The sequence below is a fragment of the Oncorhynchus masou genome, chromosome 17 (assembly GCF_036934945.1).
Source record: "Oncorhynchus masou masou isolate Uvic2021 chromosome 17, UVic_Omas_1.1, whole genome shotgun sequence".
NCBI lineage: Eukaryota > Metazoa > Chordata > Actinopteri > Salmoniformes > Salmonidae > Oncorhynchus > Oncorhynchus masou.
Genome location: NC_088228.1, coordinates 42,562,482 through 42,585,407, shown reverse-complemented (window position 1 = coordinate 42,585,407; position 22,926 = coordinate 42,562,482). Strand labels below are relative to the sequence as shown.

Here is a 22,926-nt window from a genome sequence, read left to right as displayed (position 1 = left end):
TCAAGGCTTTAAAATCCTTCTTTACCATGTCTCCTCCCCTTCATCTACAGCAGGGACCATCAACTAGATACATCCGTGGGTAATAATTTGTATACTGTAAATTGACTGCAAGAAGCCTGAACAGATAATTGGACAAAAACATTATTTCCAACCTTGCTTACATTTGTATATGATCTCTCTATTATACCTTTGGGGAGCTCAGAAAACATGACAAAATAAAACCCCCGCAGGCAGCCAGTTGGGGAACCCTGATCTCTACAGATTGAAGTGGATTTAATAGGTGACGTCAATAAGGGATTACAGCTTTCACCCGGATAGTCTATGTCAAGGAAAGAGCAGGTGTCCTTAATGTTTTGTATACTCAGTGTATATCCATCATGAATGAGTGATGCTGGGGGGTATCTAGCACGGCCTCTTTGCCCCAGATTGGAAGCTGGTGATGTGTAGGGGAGTGTGGCATGGTGGGTGGAGGGCTGGACTGCTGCAACTGGTTTCTCTAAATGGTTCTTCTTCCATAGGGAGTTTTTTCTTCATCTGATATTACACTAAATTCTGTCTTTTATGGGATTTAGACGATTCGTTAGGAGTTCTGTGAGAAAATATTCTAAACACTACTAAATTTCAATTAGATTGATGGTCTGATTTAAAAGAGAACATCTATAGGCAGGTAAAGACCTCCCAACCCCTCTACTAATCCCTATGGGGCCACGGTAATCCTCAAACGTCACACAGCGGAATTATTCACAACATACCATCAATCTGACACCGGTCTGTCACAACTTTTACAAGAATATTTACAGAAATACTTGTAACAGGAATGTGAGAATTTTGAGAGAATGACAGCAAATCATGACGTGGAAACAAAAATTTTTCAGCATTGTGGAAGGAGAGAGAACTTCCTCAAACACGACACATCAAAAAACATAATCCAATGCCTTAACAAGAGTAGCTACATGAGTGAGACGGTGTTCAGTCTCATCTGAGGGAGGCTTTCTGGGCATTTCCTCCAGGTCAGAACAGCTGTAGTTCATCTTCAGAATCTGTCACAAATTGGTATTTTTGTTTGTCTCGTCTCTCAAACTCACAGTGATGCACACCTCCTGTGTGAGTGATGCCCTTCCAGGACTTTGTGGGTGAATCTGATTAGTTCAAAGTAAACAGTCTAAGCTAAAGTAAAGGGTAACACACCGCTGGAATGCAAAGCAGTTGAGAGGGGTATGTGGGTGTGTGCCAGATGCAGGGACCTAGTAACTGATTTTCAAGCTCCCACCGATGAACTGGACATAACAAAGCATTGAGGCCTCACACACATAATGAAGCAGTGTTACCAACAGCAGATAGGTGTCATCCAGAGACCGCAAGAGGCTGAAAAGAACAAGGAAAGGGCAAGTCTCTTTTCACCTGTCACAGTTTTTCTTTCAGTGTCAATGTTGAACATGGTCTGGGTGTAGTGACAAGTGTTGGCCCCCTTTGTTGAACGGGACAAAATAATTGCTGAAGACATTACCACTGAAGCAGATGTAGGATCAGCGTTTCTTGCCCCAATCTTTTTTTTGGGGGGACATTTATTGTATTTTAAAACATACAATCTACCTGCAGTGAAGCCGCACAACATTGACATTAAATTCAGTCATCTAGCAGATACTCCCATCCAGAGCGACCCACAGGAGCAACAGGGTCAAGCGCCCCACCTTAGGGCATGTCAACAGATCTCCAGCCAAGTCAAATCGGAGACACGAGCCAGCGACCTATCGGCCATCAGCCCAAGCTCCCAACCGCAAGGCCAACCATTCAAGATTCCCCCACAGTTCCCCGAGAGCTGTCCCTCAACCGCCCGAAAAACCTCCCCCTCTGCAGCTGTCAACATCCTGGTCCTCAAATTAAACTGGTATACTTTCCTATGTATGCTATTTTTGTTTGTCTGCCAGTTGATCTTTTATATTGGGAAGATAGACCAGTTCCCTACCTCTTGCTCCAATCGTAACCATAACAAAACAATAAATAACATGCACAACTGACTTAAAATCAGATATGTTGGCCTGTTTGGACTGGATTTTGGTTGCAAATAGTAATGTGTAGTTGGCAGTTCTACACAACACATTTGTATCATGTGGCATTCTGTTATATAGAGCGCTCCTGAATAAGCTTGGTGATGGCTGACCGCTGCAGTCAGGCTTCCTGTTGTAACAGGTGCCAGCACAACGAAGAGCAAGTTAACATGACTGCATCTCACTGAATAGCAGGCTCAAAGGAAAACAACTTTATTTGGTTGAAATTCCCCAACAAGGCTCAAAGGAGTCTGAAGCTTGTTTGGCACTGCTCAACAGAATCACTCCGTCCATTAGGGCTGGAAGACTGTGTTCGGGGCTGCACAGACAGCCATTGTTAATAAAGGAAATCCACATTGCATTGACAACACGTTATTCTATTGCATATTGTTATAAGGGAAGAATTCAGGCTTGTGATTTGAATAGGTGCTTGCATGTTGGGTAGACTACACACTTTTACCTGGAGGGAAAATAAGCAGAAACTCGATGACAACCATGTAGGCCTGGCTATAGAATACATTCAAGAGCCTGGTAATATTCCTTCAGTAATTAAAATAAACAAAACCGACAGAGAATCAGTATGGGGTACAGAAAAGATGACTTTAATATAGAACATTTACAAGCTGTGTGGAGTTGTGGACTCCGGTCAAAAAGGTACTGGCTGTGGCTGGTATGGTAGCTGAGGTGTACACAGTTGGACTGGGGTGCGGCTACACGTACCACAGGAAGCCAAAGCGCTTGTGGAGAAGCTCTTCACGGGGTCGAAGGTTAAACAGCTCCTCTGTGAGGGGGGCCACCCAGCGGTCTGTGTGGAAGACATTCTCGCCCACCTAGACGGAAACAAATAGAAGCTTAGTATTCATCCTCACCATAGAATAAGCAGCATTGCAGGGTTATTACCTTTTCTTGCTTTCATTTTAGTGCAGATTCTAGAACATTTAGAACTACCATTTCCCGCTTCATGACAATTGACAAATAAAACAGATGTGTGTGTCTAGACTGAAATGGAAATCAAGCTTCTCTTTACCTTCCAGCCAGGGACACCTTTCATCACAACGGCTTCCTCCTCCAGATTCTCCCTCAGCATCCGTAGTTGCCTCGAGAGAGAAAAAAATCATCAGCTAAATTTAGAGCTCCTAAAACAGATAATCCAGTAACTAGGTTTCTATCCAATTGACGACACATGTTCATGTGAATATTCTACACAAAGAAAATATTCACATTTTCCCAAGTGTTGTTTCCATTAAACTGAGTTATTGCGGATCAAAACAAATGTAATTGAGTGATGTCGTCCACAGAAAATGTGTACTTTTTCTGCTTACATTTTTTATGTAACGAATAAAAGGTTCAATGTGCTTCCCTCATATTTTTATCTGATAATTTTGTCACAAACACTTAAATAGTACATGTGCCTAATCTGGTCTTGGCATGTTTGCGCTAGCCAATAGCACGATACAGTGCAGATATGTGCAGGTAGGTTAGTCTACATGATGAGATTATTACAGTGCCTTGCAAAAGTATTCATCCCCCTTGGCGTTTTCCTTTTTTGTTGCATTACAACCTGTAATTTAAATGTATTTTTATTTGAATTACATGTAATGGACAAACACAAAATAGTCCAAAATGGTGAAGTGAAAAAAAAACTTGTTTCAAATAATTGAAACTGGTCAGAATTGAAGGAATGATGGATGGCACTAAATACAGGGAAATTCTTGAGGGAAACGTGTTTCAGTCTTCCAGAGATTTGAGACTGAGACGGAGGTTCACCTTCCAGCAGGACAATGACCCTAAGCATACTGCTAAAGCAACACTTGAGTGGTTTAAGGGGAAACATGTGGGTAAAAAGCCCTGTGGCTAGATGTGCCAAGCTTATAGAGACATACCCCAAGAGACTTGCAGCTGTAATTGCTGCGAAAGGTGGCTCTACAAAGTATTGACTTTGGGGAGGTAAATAGTTATGCATGCTCAAGTTCTGATGTTGTTTCTTGTTTGTTTCACAATAAAAAAATAATTTGCATCTTCAAAGTGGTAGGCATTTTGTGTAAATCAAATGACACAACCCCCCCCCCCCCAAAAAAACAAAAAAACAACTTGTTTCAAATAATTGCTCTACAAAGGCTCTACAAAGTGGCTCTACAAAGTATTTACTTTGGGGAGGTAAAAGATAGGTTTGATCACTAGTTTCTCCTTTCATCCGTGGCGCTGCTTTCCTGCGCTAGTCTACAAGTGCTGCACTATCATATCAGCTGCTTAATTAGCCATATGTACTGTAAGCCAAACAGCTGTACAGTAAGCCAAACAGCTGTACACTAAGCCAAACAACTGTACACTAAGCTAAACAGCTGTACTGTAAGCCAAACAGCGGTACACTAAGCCAAACAGCTGTACAGTAAGCCAAACAGCTGTACAGTAAGCCAAACAGCTGTACACTAAGCCAAACAGCTGTACTGTAAGCCAAACAGCTGTACTGTAAGCCAAACAGCTGTACACTAAGCCAAACAGCTGTACTGTAAGCCAAACAGCTGTACTGTAAGCCAAACAGCTGTACTGTAAGCCAAACAGCTGTACACTAAGCCAAACAGCTGTACACTAAGCCAAACAGCTGTACTGTAAGCCAAACAGCTGTACACTAAGCCAAACAGCTGTACACTAAGCCAAACAGCTGTACTGTAAGCCAAACAGCTGTACTGTAAGCCAAACAGCTGTACACTAAGCCAAACAGCTGTACAGTAAGCCAAACAGCTGTACAGTAAGCCAAACAGCTGTACAGTAAGCCAAACAGCTGTACTGTAAGCCAAACAGCTGTACAGTAAGCCAAACAGCTGTACTGTAAGCCAAACAGCTGTACTGTAAGCCAAACAGCTGTACACTAAGCCAAACAGCTGTACACTAAGCCAAACAGCTGTACACTAAGCCAAACAGCTGTACACTAAGCCAAACAGCTGTACAGTAAGCCAAACAGCTGTACAGTAAGCCAAACAGCTGTACACTAAGCCAAACAGCTGTACACTAAGCCAAACAGCTGTACACTAAGCCAAACAGCTGTACACTAAGCCAAACAGCTGTACACTAAGCCAAACAGCTGTACAGTAAGCCAAACAGCTGTACACTAAGCCAAACAGCTGTACACTAAGCCAAACAGCTGTACAGTAAGCCAAACAGCTGTACACTAAGCCAAACAGCTGTACACTAAGCCAAACAGCTGTACACTAAGCCAAACAGCTGTACACTAAGCCAAACAGCTGTACAGTAAGCCAAACAGCTGTACAGTAAGCCAAACAGCTGTACACTAAGCCAAACAGCTGTACACTAAGCCAAACAGCTGTACAGTAAGCCAAACAGCTGTACTGTAAGCCAAACAGCTGTACTGTAAGCCAAACAGCTGTACAGTAAGCCAAACAGCTGTACAGTAAGCCAAACAGCTGTACACTAAGCCAAACAGCTGTACAGTAAGCCAAACAGCTGTACTGTAAGCCAAACAGCTGTACAGTAAGCCAAACAGCTGTACTGTAAGCCAAACAGCTGTACAGTAAGCCAAACAGCTGTACTGTAAGCCAAACAGCTGTACTGTAAGCCAAACAGCTGTACAGTAAGCCAAACAGCTGTACAGTAAGCCAAACAGCTGTACTGTAAGCCAAACAGCTGTACAGTAAGCCAAACAGCTGTACTGTAAGCCAAACAGCTGTACAGTAAGCCAAACAGCTGTACTGTAAGCCAAACAGCTGTACAGTAAGCCAAACAGCTGTACAGACTAATAATATTACCTAATTAGGAAAAAGAATGCTTAACTTCACTTACTCATAAAAGTAATCTGATTATGTTAATGCATTACCCCCAACACTGTTCATTGGCACATCACCTTTACCCCTGTTGAAGTAGCCTTTGACTCTCTCTCCCTTACCTCCGGTCCTGCTCTGCTTGCAGCAAAGGCAGAAGAGCTATCCTCGCTTCCAGCTCCTCAATCTGCAACCGCCTACAACACACCAGCAGAACATAACAGAAGGACATTGACCAACAATAACTTGTCACAATGATCTGAATTTGTACAATGAATCAGTGACATTAACTGGATTATGGCCATTCTTACCTCCTCTCCCTGTTCCATTTGAAGAGTCTCCAATAACCGAAACACATGACACCAACTCCAATGGTGAGCATGCTATACCCTGAAAATAAGAATGTACATTAATTGTCAGCCATTTATTTCAGCAAGATAATAATCACCACAACCAATTTGACCACTAATGCAAGTTACTAATCAGGTTTCCATCCAACCTTTATGTGAGTAAACTACATATCTGATAATAAAAAATAAAAATGTGAACAGGCCTTTTGTTGTAATGTTTGAATCACTCAAATATCACATGAATACACATTAGACATGGCAAAATATGTAGAATTGAAGACACTTAGCTTTAAAGCTGCAATATGTAACTTTTTGGGTCACCTGACCAAATTCACACAGAAATCGGTGTTATAGATGTTACTGGCATTGAAAGCAAGTCTAAGAAGACATAGATATATTTTGTGTGCTATTTCCATGCTTCCCATGCTTAAGATTCATTTTTTCATATTTTACTTTGTTTTGTACACCAGCTTCAAACAGCTGAAAATCTAATATTTTTGGTTATGGAAAATATATTTCACATTGGTTTATATTGTACAATGATTCTCTATGCTATACTAAGTAGTTTTGTCACAAACTTAAATTAGGCAAACTGTCATGAACACTGTTTGTGCTCATAGAAATAGAAGGATGGGGCACAAGATGTTCCCCAATGCTGGAAGGGGGGCCTGAGTGAAAAAGTTTGGAACACCTGGTGTAGACTATCCTACCTGCACTGTATCTGTGAGCTGTTGGCTAGCGCGCATATGCCAATATACCACACTGGGCTCACTCACTATTTCAAATTCTATGGAAACTCATTTAACTTCTACTGTTTTATTTGGTACATGTGAATTTAACCTCAAACTGTATATTTATGTGCACTACTTCATCAAGAAAATACTTTTATCCGCAACAAGTCAATTTGATGGAAACGCTTCTCTGGTGGGAAAATAATGCACATTGTTTTTATGGTGAGTTTTGAATATTCCAATGAAAATCTTTGGAAACCTAGCTTCTACTGTTTTGTTGTTAGATCTGTTAAATTGAACTTGGACTGATCTGTTAATTGTTGACATTACTGCGCCATGCATGGCATACATTCAAATAAAGCCAACACAGCCCTGATTTTCAAACAAATGACAAGGGGGAAATGTACATGATGTTTCACCGATTAGACTTCACCATGAAGCTAGGCAACTGATTAGTTTGCCAGCTAAGCTAGCAAGCTGAACCAACAAACTATAGTTGGTAGCAACTACACTTCGCTTCGTTTCCATATTTATAAAGTACAATAGTGGGATAATAAATATGGTAGAATAAATAGCTAATATCACTAGTTAGCCACTAGCATTGGCGTAATTGTTTGACTGTAAAATGATCTCCTCAGAACTTCGGCCATTACAACTGTAACTGGTATACTGACCAGAAAGTCCCCGTTTCGGGAGATTTCTCTTATAGTCGACAGGGCCATAACCTCCAGGAGGAGGCATGTCCTGCTTCACCTTGGACGCCGCCATCTTCCACTCCGTCCCTTCTCCAAAACACACCGGAGCGTGACGGTTTTGACTAGATGGTATACAGTTACGGCCGGAAGTGACTTTTCGTAGGAGGTTACTCCTCGATCACCCACACAATGTTTTGCGTTTTGGAACACCAGAAGTGCCTTTCAGTGTTGCGTTGCAGAGGCAGTTGCAGTGCGATCTGTTCTGGGTGGCGTTGCATTTATCGAATGTATACATCACATTGTATGCAAACTGCTTGACAGAAATGGTAGCAGAAGGTGAATGTTGAATTTATGTTGCACACATATCCAGATGATGCTGCGTGCCAATTTGCACAATAACGCCTCGATCACACCGAGTGTCCAATCGCAAAATGGTAAGCATCATATGGATATGTGCGCGACCACATTCACCTTCTGCTCCCCTTTCTGCCAAGCCTTCAACACATACACGTTATGCATATGTTCGACAACATACTGCCTCTGCAACGCAAATGGAGCGTTCCATTGGAAATGTATCTACTTTTGGTGTCCAAAAACGCAAATTCCCTGTCTGTGTAATTGAGGAGGTAGGATATTTTGTGCAGCAGGTTAGGAGAATAAGGTTACATTAGGAACACGTTTAGGGTTAGGTAAAATGCGATCCTAACCTGCTACGAAAAGTCACTTTCGGTCATCTGAGCGTGATGCCATATTAATCTACTTCTTGTCTAGCGCGACAAAACACAGGAGAATGGGCTCTTTCGGCCCCGGCCAAGCAGAAGTGTAATAGAAAATCAAGTCCTGAAAAATAATACTTTGACTGGCAGAAGCAACAATTTAATGACACATTCCCATTAAATGAAAGGGTTCGAATGACTTCGTATTTTTATTGGTACTTCATGGAGCTGGGAAACATCAAACCAAACCAATTGGACAATCAGTTCCCATGAAGGGGTGGGAGGGTTACGCTTGACAGTGAAGAGCCCAATCTGCCCTAAGAAACGGGGTGGTTTCTGGCGGTCAGTGTTGTGTAGTGGTTCTGTGGTCCAACTTCAGTTCTTGCGCTAGGTGTCACGTTTTTCATATTTCTCAGCGATGGCATCTGAACTAGCACTGAAAATGATTTCCTAAACAATTTTTACAGCAGAAGACAGAAACCCAAACACAGATGTTAATTCATTTATAAACCACACAGCAGGCAATGGACCTTTTACAGAAGAGAATTACAGTAGAAGAGAACAAAACCGAAAAGCGAGTATGAGACTAGGAAGTAAGGAGCCTACAGGAGCACTGTAGTAAACCCAATTTCCTCACCACAGGTCCTGATGCCAAGCAACCTGTCTGGGATACAAGTTATTGGTCCTGATGCCAAGCAACCTGTCTGGGATACAAGTTATTGGTCCTGATGCCAAGCAACCTGTCTGGGATACAAGTTATTGGTCCTGATGCCAAGCAACCTGTCTGGGATACAAGTTATTGGTCCTGATGCCAAGCAACCTGTCTGGGATACAAGTTATTGGTCCTGATGCCAAGCAACCTGTCTGGGATACAAGTTATTGGTCCTGATGCCAAGCAACCTGTCTGGGATACAAGTTATTGGTCCTGATGCCAAGCAACCTGTCTGGGATACAAGTTATTGGTCCTGATGCCAAGCAACCTGTCTGGGATACAAGTTATTGGTCCTGATGCCAAGCAACCTGTCTGGGATACAAGTTATTGGTCCTGATGCCAAGCATACACAATGAGTCATTTCAATATAAGACATGTTTATTCTCTCCTCAGTCTTTTGTACATCCTCAAACTTCACCAAAAGGTTGCTGTACCTAACCAAGCTTCATGACATGGAAACCAAAACCTGAAATGCACCTGAGCAGGTAACAATACCTGCAATGTTAACTTTCTTATCACCGGATGAGAACATTTTGTAAAATGATCTGGGATAGGACTCCTGTGTGAGTATTGTCTTCCACTGAAACTTTGTTTGCATGTAATTCAGACAGTCTTTATTATGCCACTAGTTCTCTTTACAGACATGTTATTACACATACGAAGGGGCAACTCGGGAATTAAATCATGTAAAACCAAAGCAGAGGCTACAGACAATATAATAAAGAGATCATCTCTACTTGTTCTGCGTATGTAAAACATATGAAAGGAGAGAGGCTCTGTCAAACTGTAAATAGCTGAATAACATACATGTGTATGAGGCTAGTATTACTTGTTCAGTTTTTAAAACCATAACACCAAAACAGGAATTGTTCATTTATACATCAGTCCCAAAAAATAACCAATAACTTACTGTAAATACCCCAACAAATCTAAATCAACCGTTTGAGTTTATTCACTGAAAACATCACTGCTCAGTTTCTTTAAAAAGATAATTTTCCTTTTCTATAAGCAAATAGCATCTTTTCGAAAGGCCGAGACACTTTTTCCCCCAGTTTCACTTGTTTTTGAGAAACTTACCCCAAACAGCCATTCACCCTCGTTGTGCCATACGGGGGGCTCTGAAAAGACATGAACAAATGCTCCAAAAACACCCTTGTAGAGACTGGAATGCTCTATTGTGATGCAGGTCTTTAGATGTTGTACACAATGGAATATAACGATGCGGATGAAGTTTGGAATGACACAATTGCATGTGTACAACATCTAAAGACCTGCGTCACTATACTGAGAGCGTTTCCGTATTTAGGTGTTTTTGGAGCATTTGTTCATGTTTTTTCAGAGCCCCCGTACTGGACAATGAACATGAAGTGAATTGTTGGTTCAGGTAAGTACAATTTTTTTTGAAGGGAAATCGCAGAAAGTGTGTGGACCCTTCTATAACATGCAATTTACATCAAAAAATAGAGATTTGGTTGTAAAAAGCTAACTTTTCAGTTAAAGAGGATGTTTATTGATCATATTTTTTGTCTTTTATATTTTTGGGGGGTACTCTTGAATATAAGGCAAACAGTTCAACTAGTCAGTCATTTAATCTTGAACACACCCCGACAGTTTGTCTGCATCCCATTGCGGAGTCTGTGATGACAAAAGGGCAATCAGCTCATTGTTCCGTCCAATAGGTAAAGCTCCATACATCGTTTTCATGGTCGGATATCAACGCACAGTTGTCAGAACGCCGTCTCATGAGTTCTTGAGAGAAAAGCAGCATTCTCAAACCATCATGAACTCGCAGACATCATGGCTGACGAACATATGGAAGGAAGCCTTTAGGCACGTTTATTTCTTTCTCAAACCATCATGAACTCGCAGACATCGTGGCTGACGAACATATGGAAGGAAGCCCTTTAGGCACGTTTATTTCTTTCCTTCGGAGTAAATCGCTGTTTATACACATTGACCAAACATCGGTGAACTTCAGAACAAACAATAGACATGAAAAATAACATAAGAGAAACAAAAACAAAAAAGGAGAATGATTCTCCTCAAAAGTTTGAAGACTGCGTTTCCTTAACCGTAAATTGCATTGTTTGCGTTGACAACAGTAGCTATTGGTAAAAGGTTAAAGGTTATTGATAATGAGTATGAGATGATTATTTCCACGTGTTAGCTGTCTGGGAGACGGAGCGCGAGGGGATCATGTCCAGGAGGTACTCTCTCTGCCGGGCGTCCACTGTGGACGAGGTCTTATGGACTGACAGGCTGGGGTTCACATAGGCCATGGTCACACCTGGAGAGAAAGAGGGGAGAGGGGTCAGTCTCTGAATGGGAGGATGCACTGAGCAGAATAAAACACACATTGATATCATAGCAGGGAAATCATGGACCAACTCTACTATTGGGGAGGTGAGCTAGCCAGGGAGTCAAAGGAGAATGCCAGTGGGGGCAGTGAGGTGTGGTTGGAGTCCGAGACGGTATTGGTGTACCTGTGTTGATGTTGTTCTGCTTCCTCCATGCAGTGGCTTGGGCGCAACCACCGCTGCTGTTCCCACTGGAGCTGCCCTTTGAACCCTGGGCAGCCGAGCGCACATGGGCATGCTTACCTGGCCGGCTGACCAAGCCTGCAGCGGCCACTGCACTCTGCAGCTGAGAGGAGGAGAAAGAGTGGGACACGCCCCTCACCCCAACAGACGGGACACTGCCACGGGAGAGCTGGCCCTGAGGTGGAAGGGAGGGGGGGAGAAGGAAAAAGAAGATTGAGTGACAAGAACATACAACACAAGCCAAGGGAACCATTGGGCTGTTGCAGATGGGGAGGTTCAAGTCCCTAGTGAGACACCATGGTAGAATGTAGGGATGTACTGCAAGAGGAAATGGTACAATGCTGATCTAATGGGAAAGATGGGGTGATCTGTGGAATGAATGAGTGATGGGATAAATACATACACACATGCACAGTGGAAAGGTTTGAGGTCCTCTAATCAGGGGTGAGGGTGGGGGTGAGTTGAGTTATGTGTGTTTTGTGTTTTCGTTTCACGCTGTGAGCGAAGGGTGTGCTGATCCTGGTGGTTATGTGTGCACTTGCTTTCATGCCTGCCCGGGCGTTGGCGGGTCTTGGTCCTTCCCGCCCTTGGAAAAGCATCTCAGGCCGGGTGGGGGCGAGCGGAACCACTGATCAGAACACCCACTGATGGGAGCAGCCATTTGTATTGATGTTGTATTGTAGTTGTTCAAAATATTAAAAAGGCAACCATATGTAAGTGAATATTATAACCGTCTATATCTAATTGAATGTGACGGGACCTGTAGTCATTGAATGTGACAGGACCTGTAGTCATTGAATGTGACAGGACATGTAGTCATTGAATGTGACAGGACCTGTAGTCATTGAATGTGACAGGACCTGTATTCATTGAATGTGACGGGACCTGTAGTCATTGAATGTGACGGGACCTGTAGTCATTGAATGTGACGGGACCTGTAGTCATTGAATGTGACGGGGCCTGTAGTCATTGAATGTGACGGGGCCTGTAGTCATTGAATGTGACGGGGCCTGTAGTCATTGAATGTGACGGGACCTGTAGTCATTGAATGTGACAGGGCCTGTAGTAATTGAATATGACAGGACCTGTAGTAATTGAATATGACAGGACCTGGAGTCATTGAATGTGACGGGACCTGTAGTCATTGAATGTGACAGGGCCTGTAGTAATTGAATGTGACGGGGCCTGTAGTCATTGAATGTGACGGGGCCTGTAGTCATTGAATGTGACGGGGCCTGTAGTCATTGAATGTGACGGGGCCTGTAGTCATTGAATGTGACGGGACCTGTAGTCATTGAATGTGACGGGACCTGTAGTCATTGAATGTGACAGGACCTGTAGTCATTGAACGTGACGGGACCTGTAGTCATTGAATGTGACGGGGCCTGTAGTCATTGAATGTGACAGGACCTGTAGTCATTGAATGTGACAGGACCTGTAGTCATTGAACGTGACGGGACCTGTAGTCATTGAACGTGACGGGACCTGTAGTCATTGAATGTGACGGGGCCTGTAGTCATTGAATGTGACGGGGCCTGTAGTCATTGAATGTGACAGGGCCTGTAGTCATTGAATGTGACGGGGCCTGTAGTCATTGAATGTGACAGGACCTGTAGTCATTGAACGTGACGGGACCTGTAGTCATTGAATGTGACGGGGCCTGTAGTCATTGAATGTGACGGGGCCTGTAGTCATTGAATGTGACAGGGCCTGTAGTCATTGAATGTGACGGGGCCTGTAGTCATTGAACGTGACGGGACCTGTAGTCATTGAATGTGACGGGGCCTGTAGTCATTGAATGTGACGGGGCCTGTAGTCATTGAATGTGACGGGGCCTGTAGTCATTGAATGTGACGGGACCTGTAGTCATTGAACGTGACGGGACCTGTAGTCATTGAATGTGACAGGACCTGTAGTCATTGAACGTGACGGGACCTGTAGTCATTGAATGTGACAGGACCTGTAGTCATTGAATGTGACGGGGCCTGTAGTCATTGAATGTGACGGGGCCTGTAGTCATTGAATGTGACAGGACCTGTAGTCATTGAATGTGACGGGGCCTGTAGTCATTGAATGTGACGGGGCCTGTAGTCATTGAATGTGACAGGACCTGTAGTCATTGAATGTGACGGGGCCTGTAGTCATTGAATGTGACGGGGCCTGTAGTCATTGAATGTGACGGGGCCTGTAGTCATTGAATGTGACGGGGCCTGTAGTCATTGAATGTGACAGGACCTGTAGTCATTGAATGTGACGGGACCTGTAGTCATTGAATGTGACGGGGCCTGTAGTCATTGAATGTGACGGGACCTGTAGTCATTGAATGTGACAGGACCTGTAGTCATTGAATGTGACAGGACCTGTAGTCATTGAATGTGACAGGACCTGTAGTCATTGAATGTGACAGGACCTGTAGTCATTGAATGTGACGGGACCTGTAGTCATTGAATGTGACGGGGCCTGTAGTCATTGAATGTGACGGGACCTGTAGTCATTGAATGTGACAGGACCTGTAGTCATTGAATGTGACAGGGCCTGGAGTCATTGAATGTGACGGGGCCTGTAGTCATTGAATGTGACAGGACCTGGAGTCATTGAACGTGACGGGACCTGGAGTCATTGAATGTGACAGGACCTGTAGTCATTGAATGTGACAGGACCTGTAGTCATTGAATGTGACGGGGCCTGTAGTCATTGAATGTGACGGGGCCTGTAGTCATTGAATGTGACAGGACCTGGAGTCATTGAACGTGACGGGACCTGGAGTCATTGAATGTGACAGGACCTGGAGTCATTGAACGTGACGGGACCTGGAGTCATTGAATGTGACAGGACCTGTAGTCATTGAATGTGACGGGGCCTGTAGTCATTGAACGTGACGGGACCTGTAGTCATTGAATGTGACGGGGCCTGTAGTCATTGAATGTGACAGGACCTGTAGTCATTGAATGTGACAGGACCTGTATTCATTGAATGTGACGGGGCCTGTAGTCATTGAATGTGACAGGACCTGTAGTCATTGAATGTGACAGGACCTGTAGTCATTGAATGTGACGGGACCTGTAGTCATTGAACGTGACGGGGCCTGTAGTCATTGAATGTGACAGGGCCTGTAGTCATTGAATGTGACAGGGCCTGTAGTCATTGAATGTGACAGGACCTGGAGTCATTGAATGTGACGGGGCCTGTAGTCATTGAATGTGACGGGACCTGTAGTCATTGAATGTGACGGGGCCTGTAGTCATTGAATGTGACGGGGCCTGTATTCATTGAATGTGACGGGACCTGTAGTCATTGAATGTGACGGGGCCTGTAGTCATTGAATGTGACGGGACCTGTAGTCATTGAATGTGACGGGGCCTGTAGTCATTGAATGTGACAGGACCTGTAGTCATTGAATGTGACGGGACCTGTAGTCATTGAACGTGACAGGGCCTGGAGTGGCACAGGTGATGTGACAGTTTCAGGGAACTGCGGAGTAGTGCGTCACCCCTACCTGTTTGATGTTGGTTGAGTGGTGGCGTGCAATGCTCTGTCCTCTGTTGTGCTGTTGGTGATGGTGATGCAGAGAGGAGGCCCTAGCCTGGGCCTGTTTCAGTTGCTGGGACACTAGATGCTCCGCCTTCACCGACGGAGAGGTGGATGAAGAGGAGAAAGAGGAGGAGGGGGTGTGAGAGACGGGAGAGGCAGCCTGCTGGAGGATCTGCTGCTCGATCTCCTGTTCCTGCTGCAGGGCCTTGACAAACGCAGCCTTCAGCCTATTGGTGTGCTCGGCCTTCAGGGCCTTCTTCTGATTGGAGGACATGCAATCCGCACAGAGGATGGTCCCGCCCTTGGCCTTGTCTTGCCTCCAACGGCAGGTAAAATCGGTGCTGCACTGGGTGCAGGTGAAGGGCTCTTTGATGGAGGGCTTGACCGGGGGCTTCCCTGTCTTAGCTGGGGAAGACAAAAAGGATAGCGCAGCAGGGGGAGGGGTGGGTAAGGAAGTGATATGATTGTGTAAATTAATTGTATGTAATATGATGGAATACTGTTGGTAGTGTTTGCACCTCTGATAGCATAGTGTTATATAGTGTTTACACAAGCATAATATGTATAGTACCTCTCATCATAGAGTCCAGCAGGTTCTGCACCACATCCTCCAGGCCCACCAGGTAGATGAACTCGTTGTTGGCTGCCGAGGGCAGGAAGTTGAGCTCTGGGGTGGGAAGTTTGGGAGGAGGGATCTCCAGAAGGGTCTTCTCCAGCTGCTTACGCAGGGCTTGCTTAGCTGCGGCCTGACAGGCAGCAGGAGAGTGGTTCACGTTGACCACAGACACACTGCTGTTTCCAGACTGGGAGGTCATGGAAGGAACCTTCATGTTAGTTGCGGAGGCCTGGGGGAGAGAGGACTGAGAAGGGGTTGAGAGGGAGAAAGAAGGGGGTAAGATCTTTTTATTTAACCTTCATTTAACCAAGCAAGTCAGTTAAGAACAAATTCTTATTTACAATGACAGCCTCCCCCGGCCAAACCCGAACGGCGCTGGGCCAATTGTGCGCCGCCCTATGGGACTCCCAATCGCGGCCGGTTGTGATACAGCCCGGGATCGTCCCCGGGTCTGTAGTAACGCCTCTAGCACTGCGATGCAGTGCCTTAGACCGCTGTGCCACTCCGGAGACAAGTGGGGAGAGGTGTCCAGTTGAGGTTGTCATACAAATACAGCATGACAGATCAGATTCATTAAAACTGTGTCCCATTCAGGGGGAAAGGGTAGCTGAGTTCCAGTGGTTCAATATATCTGAAACATGAATGCAATTGATGAATCAAATCTGCAAGTCTCCATTGCACCACTCTATGATTCTGCACAAGCTAGCTGGCTACAGTTTGAATGCCCACTACAGGGAGGTCAGAAAAGGTGCAACAGTATTGAGTGGCTGGCTAGCTAATTAGAAATTGCTAAAAGTATACACGCAAAACGTTATTTTGTGCAATATGCTGATATCATAGACAGTAGGTTGAGACGTGATAAATATTGTTTTGACTTGCTACATGACATACACAAGGACTGTATATCTTGCCTGAAAACTCGCGCGAGCAATGAAAAAGTTCAGATGACATCATGCTATGAGTTTATTAAATGCATTGCGTGTGTGTTCTAATTTATAATTATATAAATGATCATATTTGAGGTGAATTTCCACTGATACAGTTCTACAATGTTTTTATTTCCCCCCATTAGTCCACTGATACAGTTCTAAAATGTTTGTATTTTCCCCCCATTAGTCCACTGATACAGTTCTAAAATGTTTTTATTTCCCCCCATTAGTCCACTGATACAGTTCTAAAATGTTTTTATTTCCCCCCATTAGTCCACTGATACAGTTCTAAAATGTTTGTATTTTCCCCCCATTAGTCCACTGATACAGTTCTAAAATGTTTTTATTTCCCCCCATTAGTCCACTGATAGTTCTAAAATGTTTTTATTTCCCCCCATTAGTCCACTGATACAGTTCTAAAATGTTTGTATTTTCCCCCCATTAGTCCACTGATAGTTCTAAAATGTTTTTATTTCCCCCCCATTAGTCCACTGATACAGTTCTAAATTGTTTTTATTTCCCCCCCATTAGTCCACTGATACAGTTCTAAAATGTTTGTATTTTCCCCCCATTAGTCCACTGATACAGTTCTAAAATGTTTTTATTTCCCCCCATTAGTCCACTGATAGTTCTAAAATGTTTTTATTTCCCCCCATTAGTCCACTGATACAGTTCTAAAATGTTTTTATTTCCCCCCATTAGTCCACTGATACAGTTCTAAAATGTTTTTATTTCCCCCCCATTAGTCCACTGATACAGTTCTAAAATGTTTTTATTTCCCCCCCATTAGTCCACTGATACAGTTCTAAAATGTTTGTATTTTTCCCCCATTAGTCCACTGATAGTTCTAAAATGTTTGTATTTTCTCCCATTAGTCCACTGATACAGTTCTAAAATGTTTTTATTTCCCCCCATTAGTCCACTGATACAGTTCTAAAATGTTTTTATTTCCCCCCATTAGTCCACTGATACAGTTCTAAAATGTTTTTATTTCCCCCCATTAGTCCACTGATACAGTTCTAAAATGTTTTTATTTCCCCCATTAGTCCACTGATACAGTTCTAAAATGTTTGTATTTCCCCCCATTAGTCCTCTGATAGTTCTAAAATGTTTGTATTTCCCCCCATTAGTCCACTGATACAGTTCTAAAATGTTTGTATTTCCCCCCATTAGTCCACTGATACAGTTCTAAAATGTTTTTATTTCCCCCCATTAGTCCACTGATACAGTTCTAAAATGTTTTTATTTCCCCCCCATTAGTCCACTGATACAGTTCTAAAATGTTTTTATTTTCCCCCCATTAGTCCACTATACAGTTCTAAAATGTTTGTATTTCCCCCCATTAGTCCACTGATACAGTTCTAAAATGTTTTGATTTCCCCCATTAGTCCACTGATACAGTTCTAAAATGTTTTTATTTCCCCCCATTAGTCCACTGATACAGTTCTAAAATGTTTTTATTTTCCCCCCATTAGTCCACTGATACAGTTCTAAAATGTTTGTATTTTCCCCCCATTAGTCCACTGATACAGTTCTAAAATGTTTGTATTTTCCCCCCATTAGTCCACTGATACAGTTCTAAAATGTTTGTATTTTCCCCCCATTAGTCCACTGATACAGTTCTAAAATGTTTGTATTTTCCCCCCATTAGTTCACTGATACAGTTCTAAAATGTTTGTATTTTTCCCCCATTAGTCCACTGATACAGTTCTAAAATGTTTTTATTTCCCCCCCATTAGTCCACTGATACAGTTCTAAAATATTTTTATTTCCCCCCCATTAGTCCACTGATACAGTTCTAAAATGTTTTTATTTCCCCCCATTAGTCCACTGATACAGTTCTAAAATGTTTTTATTTCCCCCCATTAGTCCACTGATACAGTTCTAAAATGTTTTTATTTCCCCCCCATTAGTCCACTGATACAGTTCTAAAATGTTTTTATTTCCCCCATTAGTCCACTGATACAGTTCTAAAATGTTTGTATTTCCCCCCATTAGTCCACTGATACAGTTCTAAAATGTTTTTATTTCCCCCCATTAGTCCACTGATACAGTTCTAAAATGTTTGTATTTCCCCCATTAGTCCACTGATACAGTTCTAAAATGTTTGTATTTCCCCCCCATTAGTCCACTGATACAGTTCTAAAATGTTTTTATTTCCCCCCCATTAGTCCACTGATACAGTTCTAAAATGTTTGTATTTCCCCCCCATTAGTCCACTGATACAGTTCTAAAATGTTTGTATTTCCCCCCCATTAGTCCACTGATACAGTTCTAAAATGTTTTTATTTCCCCCCCATTAGTCCACTGATACAGTTCTAAAATGTTTGCACGTCAGAAGTCAAGATTTCAAGATATTGAACTCTCAAGAACAAAACCTGGCACGTCGTCAGTACTTTAGTCTTCTATAACATTTTACGTTATGGAGTTTATATTTTTTTTACTCTAATATTTAAAGCAAAGCAGTTTAATATAGTCAAAGTTAAATTTAGTAAAATAATTGGTCTGATTACTTTGATAGACTACTTTCTCAAACGTTCTGACTTTGAATTGTGGGGCAGTTAGATCACAAAAATTGAAAGAAGAAAGACAAAGTGATCTTCTGTCAGAAGGTGGCATTAAAGGGCATGATGTGGACAGCAGCCGTAGGAAAGCAAAGCAACAATCAGATTCATGCAGTGGGTTTCAGATAAATAGATACACAATACACTTTTGTAAAGCGTTCAGTGTAAATTAGGTTTGATTTTAATTGAATGATGATGTAATGATTAGAATGTTTTAGGTTATTATTTGGGGAGAGAAATATGATGGTGCATCTAGGGATGACAGCTCTTTAAAAGTATTTTTGTGTTAGTTGAAGAACTATCTAGAATAGGTTTGTATGTAGACCTACTGATTACTAGCTATAATTCTATCTAATAAATAACCTCTTTAATCTAATAAATAACCTCTCACAATTACTGAACCACACAACTCCCGACCCAACAACTACTGACCACTTCCACACAACTCCTAACCAAAACCACTGACCACACAACTACTAAACACTGACCACACTACTACTGACCACAAACACACTACTACTGACCACAAACACACTACTACTGACCACAAACACACTACTACTGACCACAAACACACTACTACTGACCACAACCACACTACTACTGACCACAACCACACAACTACTGACCACAACCACACAACTGCTGACCACAACCACACTACTACGGCCCACACATCTAATCACCACAACTACTGACCACACAACCACTGACCACAACCACACAACTACTGACCACACAACCACTGACCACACAACTACCGACCACAACCACACAACCACTGACCACACAACCACTGACCACAAACACACTACTACTGACCACACAACCACTGACCAAAACCACACAACTACTGACCACAACCACACAACCACTGACCACACAACCACTGACCACACAACTACCGACCACAACCACACAACCACTGACCACACAACCACTGACCACAACCACACAATTACTGACCACACAACCACTGACCAAAACCACACAACTACTGACCACAACCACACAACCACTGACCACACAACCACTGACCACAACCACTGACCACACAACTACTGACCACACAACTACTACTGACCACAAACACACTACTACTGACCACAAACACACTACCACTGACCACACAACCACACAACTACTGACCACACAACCACTGACCACAAACACACTACTACTGACCACAAACACACTACTACTGACCACAAACACACTACTACTGACCACAAACACACTACTACTGACCACAACCACACAACTACTGACCACAACCACACTACTACTGACCACAACCACACTACTACTGACCACAACCACACTACTACTGACCACAACCACACTACTACTGACCACAACCACACTACTACTGACCACAACCACACATATTAATTTATATTAATTATATACATTTTTTGGCCTCCCGGATCGCACAATGGTCTAGGGCACTGCATTGCAGAGACTCTGGGTTCGCACCCAGGCTCTGTCGCAGCCGGCCGCGACTGGGAGGTCCGTGGGGCGACGCACAATTGGCCTAGCGTCGTCTGGATTAGGGAGGGCTTGGCCGGGAGGGATATCCTTGTCTCATCGCACACCAGCGACTCCTGTGGCGGGCCGGGCACAGTGCACGCTAACCAGGTCGCCAGGTGCACAGTGTTTCCTCCGACACATTGGTGCAGCTGGCTTCCGGGTTGGATGCGCGCTGTGTTAAGAAGCAGTGCGGCTTGGTTGGGTTGTGTTTCGGAGGACGCATGACTCTCAACCTTTGTCTCTCCCGAGCCCGTATGGGAGTTGTAGCGATGAGATAAGATAGTAACTACTAACAAGTGGAAACAAAATTGGGGAGAAAAGGGGGAATTTATAGAGATATATATATAGAGAGATATATATATAGAGATATACATACATATATATTCTATTTTAGCCCTTGGCAACGCAGACGCTCGTTGGCGCGCGCAAGCGAGCAGTGTGGTTGCAATAATTGAAAAACATGGATTTTAAAATTTATTTTGCAATGCTCGTGCACGCGACGCGACGCGAGCGGTGTGGGTTGCCTGTTAGGCATGCTGCAAGGAGGCATGAGGACTGCAGATGTGGCCAGGGCAATCAATTGCAATGTCTGTACTGTGAGATGCCTAAGACAGCGCTACAGTGAGACAGAAAGGACAGCTGATGGTCCTCGCAGTGGCAGAGCACGTGTAACAACACCTGCACAGGATTGGTACATCCGAACATCACACCTGCGGGACAGTTACAGGATGGCAACAACAACTGCCCGAGTTACACCAGGAACGCACAATCCCTCCATCAGTGCTCAGACTGTCCGCAATAGGCTGAGAGAGGCTGGACTGAGGGCTTGTAGGCCTGTTGCAAGGCAGGTCCTCACTAGACATCACCGGCAACAACGTCGCCTATGGGCACAAACCCACCATCGCTGGACCAGACAGGACTGGCAAAAAGTGCCCTTCACTGACGAGTCATGTTTTGTCTCACCAGGAGTGATGGTCAGATTTGCGTTTATCGTAGAAGGAATGAGTGTTTCACCGAGGCCTGTACTCTGGAGCGGGATCGTTTTGGAGGTGGAGGGTCCGTCATGGTCTGGGGCGGTGTGTCACAGCATCATCATCGGAGCTTGTTGTCATTGCAGGCAATCTCAAAGCTGTGCGTTACAGGGAAGACATCCACCTCCCTCATGTGGTACCTTTCCTGCAGTCTCATCCTGTCATGACCCTCCAGCATGACAATGCCACCAGCCAAACTGCTCGTTCTGTGCATGATTTCCTGCAAGACAGGAATGTCAGTGTCCTGCCATGGCCAGCGAAGAGCCCGGATCTCAATCCCATTGAGCACGTCTGGGACCAGTTGGATCGGAGGTTGAGGGCTAGGGCCATTCCCCCCCAGAAATGTCCGGGAACTTGCAGGTGCCTTGATGGAAGAGTGGGGTAACATCTCACAGCAAGAACTGGCAAATCTGGTGCAGTCCATGAGGAGGAGATGCACTGCAGTACTTAATGCAGCTGGTGGCCACACCAGATACTGACTGTTACTTTTGATTGTGACCTCCCCCCCTTTGTTCAGGGACACATTATTCCATTTCTGTTAGTCACATGTCTGTGGAACTTGTTCAGTTTATGTCTCAGTTGTTGAATCTTGTTATGTTCCTACAAATACTTACACATGTTAAGTTTGCTGAAAATAAACGCAGTTGACAGTGAGAGGATGTTTCTTCTTTTGCTGAGTTTATATATACTTTTGGAACTATAACCATTTAAAATGTGCATAAACACAGCAGACATTGCGGGTTTGAATGAGAACCATAGGAATTCAAATGGTTCTGCTCCTTAGCCAATGAAGCTGCAAGACCAACTTCAAAACATTCAGGCTATGCAAACTTCAAGTTCTTTAGAATCTTTATCAACTACCTACATAAACATTTGCATAAATTAGCATAAAGTAACATACCAACAGTAACTCTTGAACCGTTCAAGCTAGATACACCAAACCAACTTGCACATGTTCTGGCTATCCTAACTACAAATTCTTTAAAATGTTAATCAACTATAACTGTATAAATTAGCATAAAAATGTCCCACCAACAGTAGATTAAGGCAGCCCCCCGCACCTCTCCGATTCAGAGGGGTTGGATTAAATGCGGAAGACACATTTCGGTTGAATGCATTCAGTTGGTCAACTGACTGTATCCCCCTTTCCCTTTCCT

General features: G+C 43.6%; 2 protein-coding genes and 1 long non-coding RNA gene across 10 annotated transcripts in view; 1 reads left to right on the top strand and 2 right to left on the bottom strand.

Moving 5' to 3' along the window:
- Positions 1-2,629: 2,629 nt before the first annotated feature.
- Positions 2,630-7,747, bottom strand: LOC135559070 (NADH dehydrogenase [ubiquinone] 1 alpha subcomplex subunit 13-like). Its single transcript, XM_064993430.1, has 5 exons — positions 7,580-7,747; positions 6,136-6,214; positions 5,950-6,021; positions 3,076-3,145; positions 2,630-2,878 (listed from the first exon to the last, which is right to left on the bottom strand). Exons 1-5 carry the CDS (start codon positions 7,671-7,673, stop codon positions 2,759-2,761), a joined length of 435 nt encoding a protein of 144 aa, XP_064849502.1. The 5' UTR covers positions 7,674-7,747; the 3' UTR covers positions 2,630-2,758.
- LOC135559071 (uncharacterized) lies at positions 6,908-12,298 on the top strand. Its single transcript, XR_010458429.1, has 2 exons — positions 6,908-7,127; positions 11,545-12,298. It is a non-coding gene; the product is annotated as an uncharacterized LOC135559071 (long non-coding RNA).
- Positions 8,805-22,926, bottom strand: part of LOC135559069 (transcriptional repressor p66 alpha-like) — a 56,541-nt gene continuing 42,419 nt past the window's right edge. For 7 of the 8 annotated variants that reach the window (XM_064993421.1, XM_064993427.1, XM_064993426.1 and 4 more), the window contains 4 exons: positions 15,671-15,959; positions 15,065-15,504; positions 11,512-11,743; positions 8,805-11,315 (listed from right to left, as the gene is read on the bottom strand). In XM_064993421.1, coding sequence (XP_064849493.1) covers positions 11,179-11,315; positions 11,512-11,743; positions 15,065-15,504; positions 15,671-15,959 — 1,098 coding nt within the window. In that variant the 3' untranslated portion in view covers positions 8,805-11,178. The remainder of the gene's footprint in view (positions 11,316-11,511; positions 11,744-15,064; positions 15,505-15,670; positions 15,960-22,926) is intronic. The other variant, XM_064993429.1, reaches the window with a different exon arrangement.

Bases quoted from the DNA above. Each gene is read 5' to 3' on its own strand.
- LOC135559070 (XM_064993430.1), bottom strand. From the start codon at position 7,673: ATGGCGGCGTCCAAGGTGAAGCAGGACATGCCTCCTCCTGGAGGTTAT. The intron at 6,022-6,135 runs GTAAGAATGGCC...GGTGTGTTGTAG, and splicing joins AAATGGAACAGGGAGAGGAG to GCGGTTGCAGATTGAGGAGC. The intron at 3,146-5,949 runs GTAAGGGAGAGA...TTCTCTCTCGAG, and splicing joins CAAGCAGAGCAGGACCGGAG to GCAACTACGGATGCTGAGGG.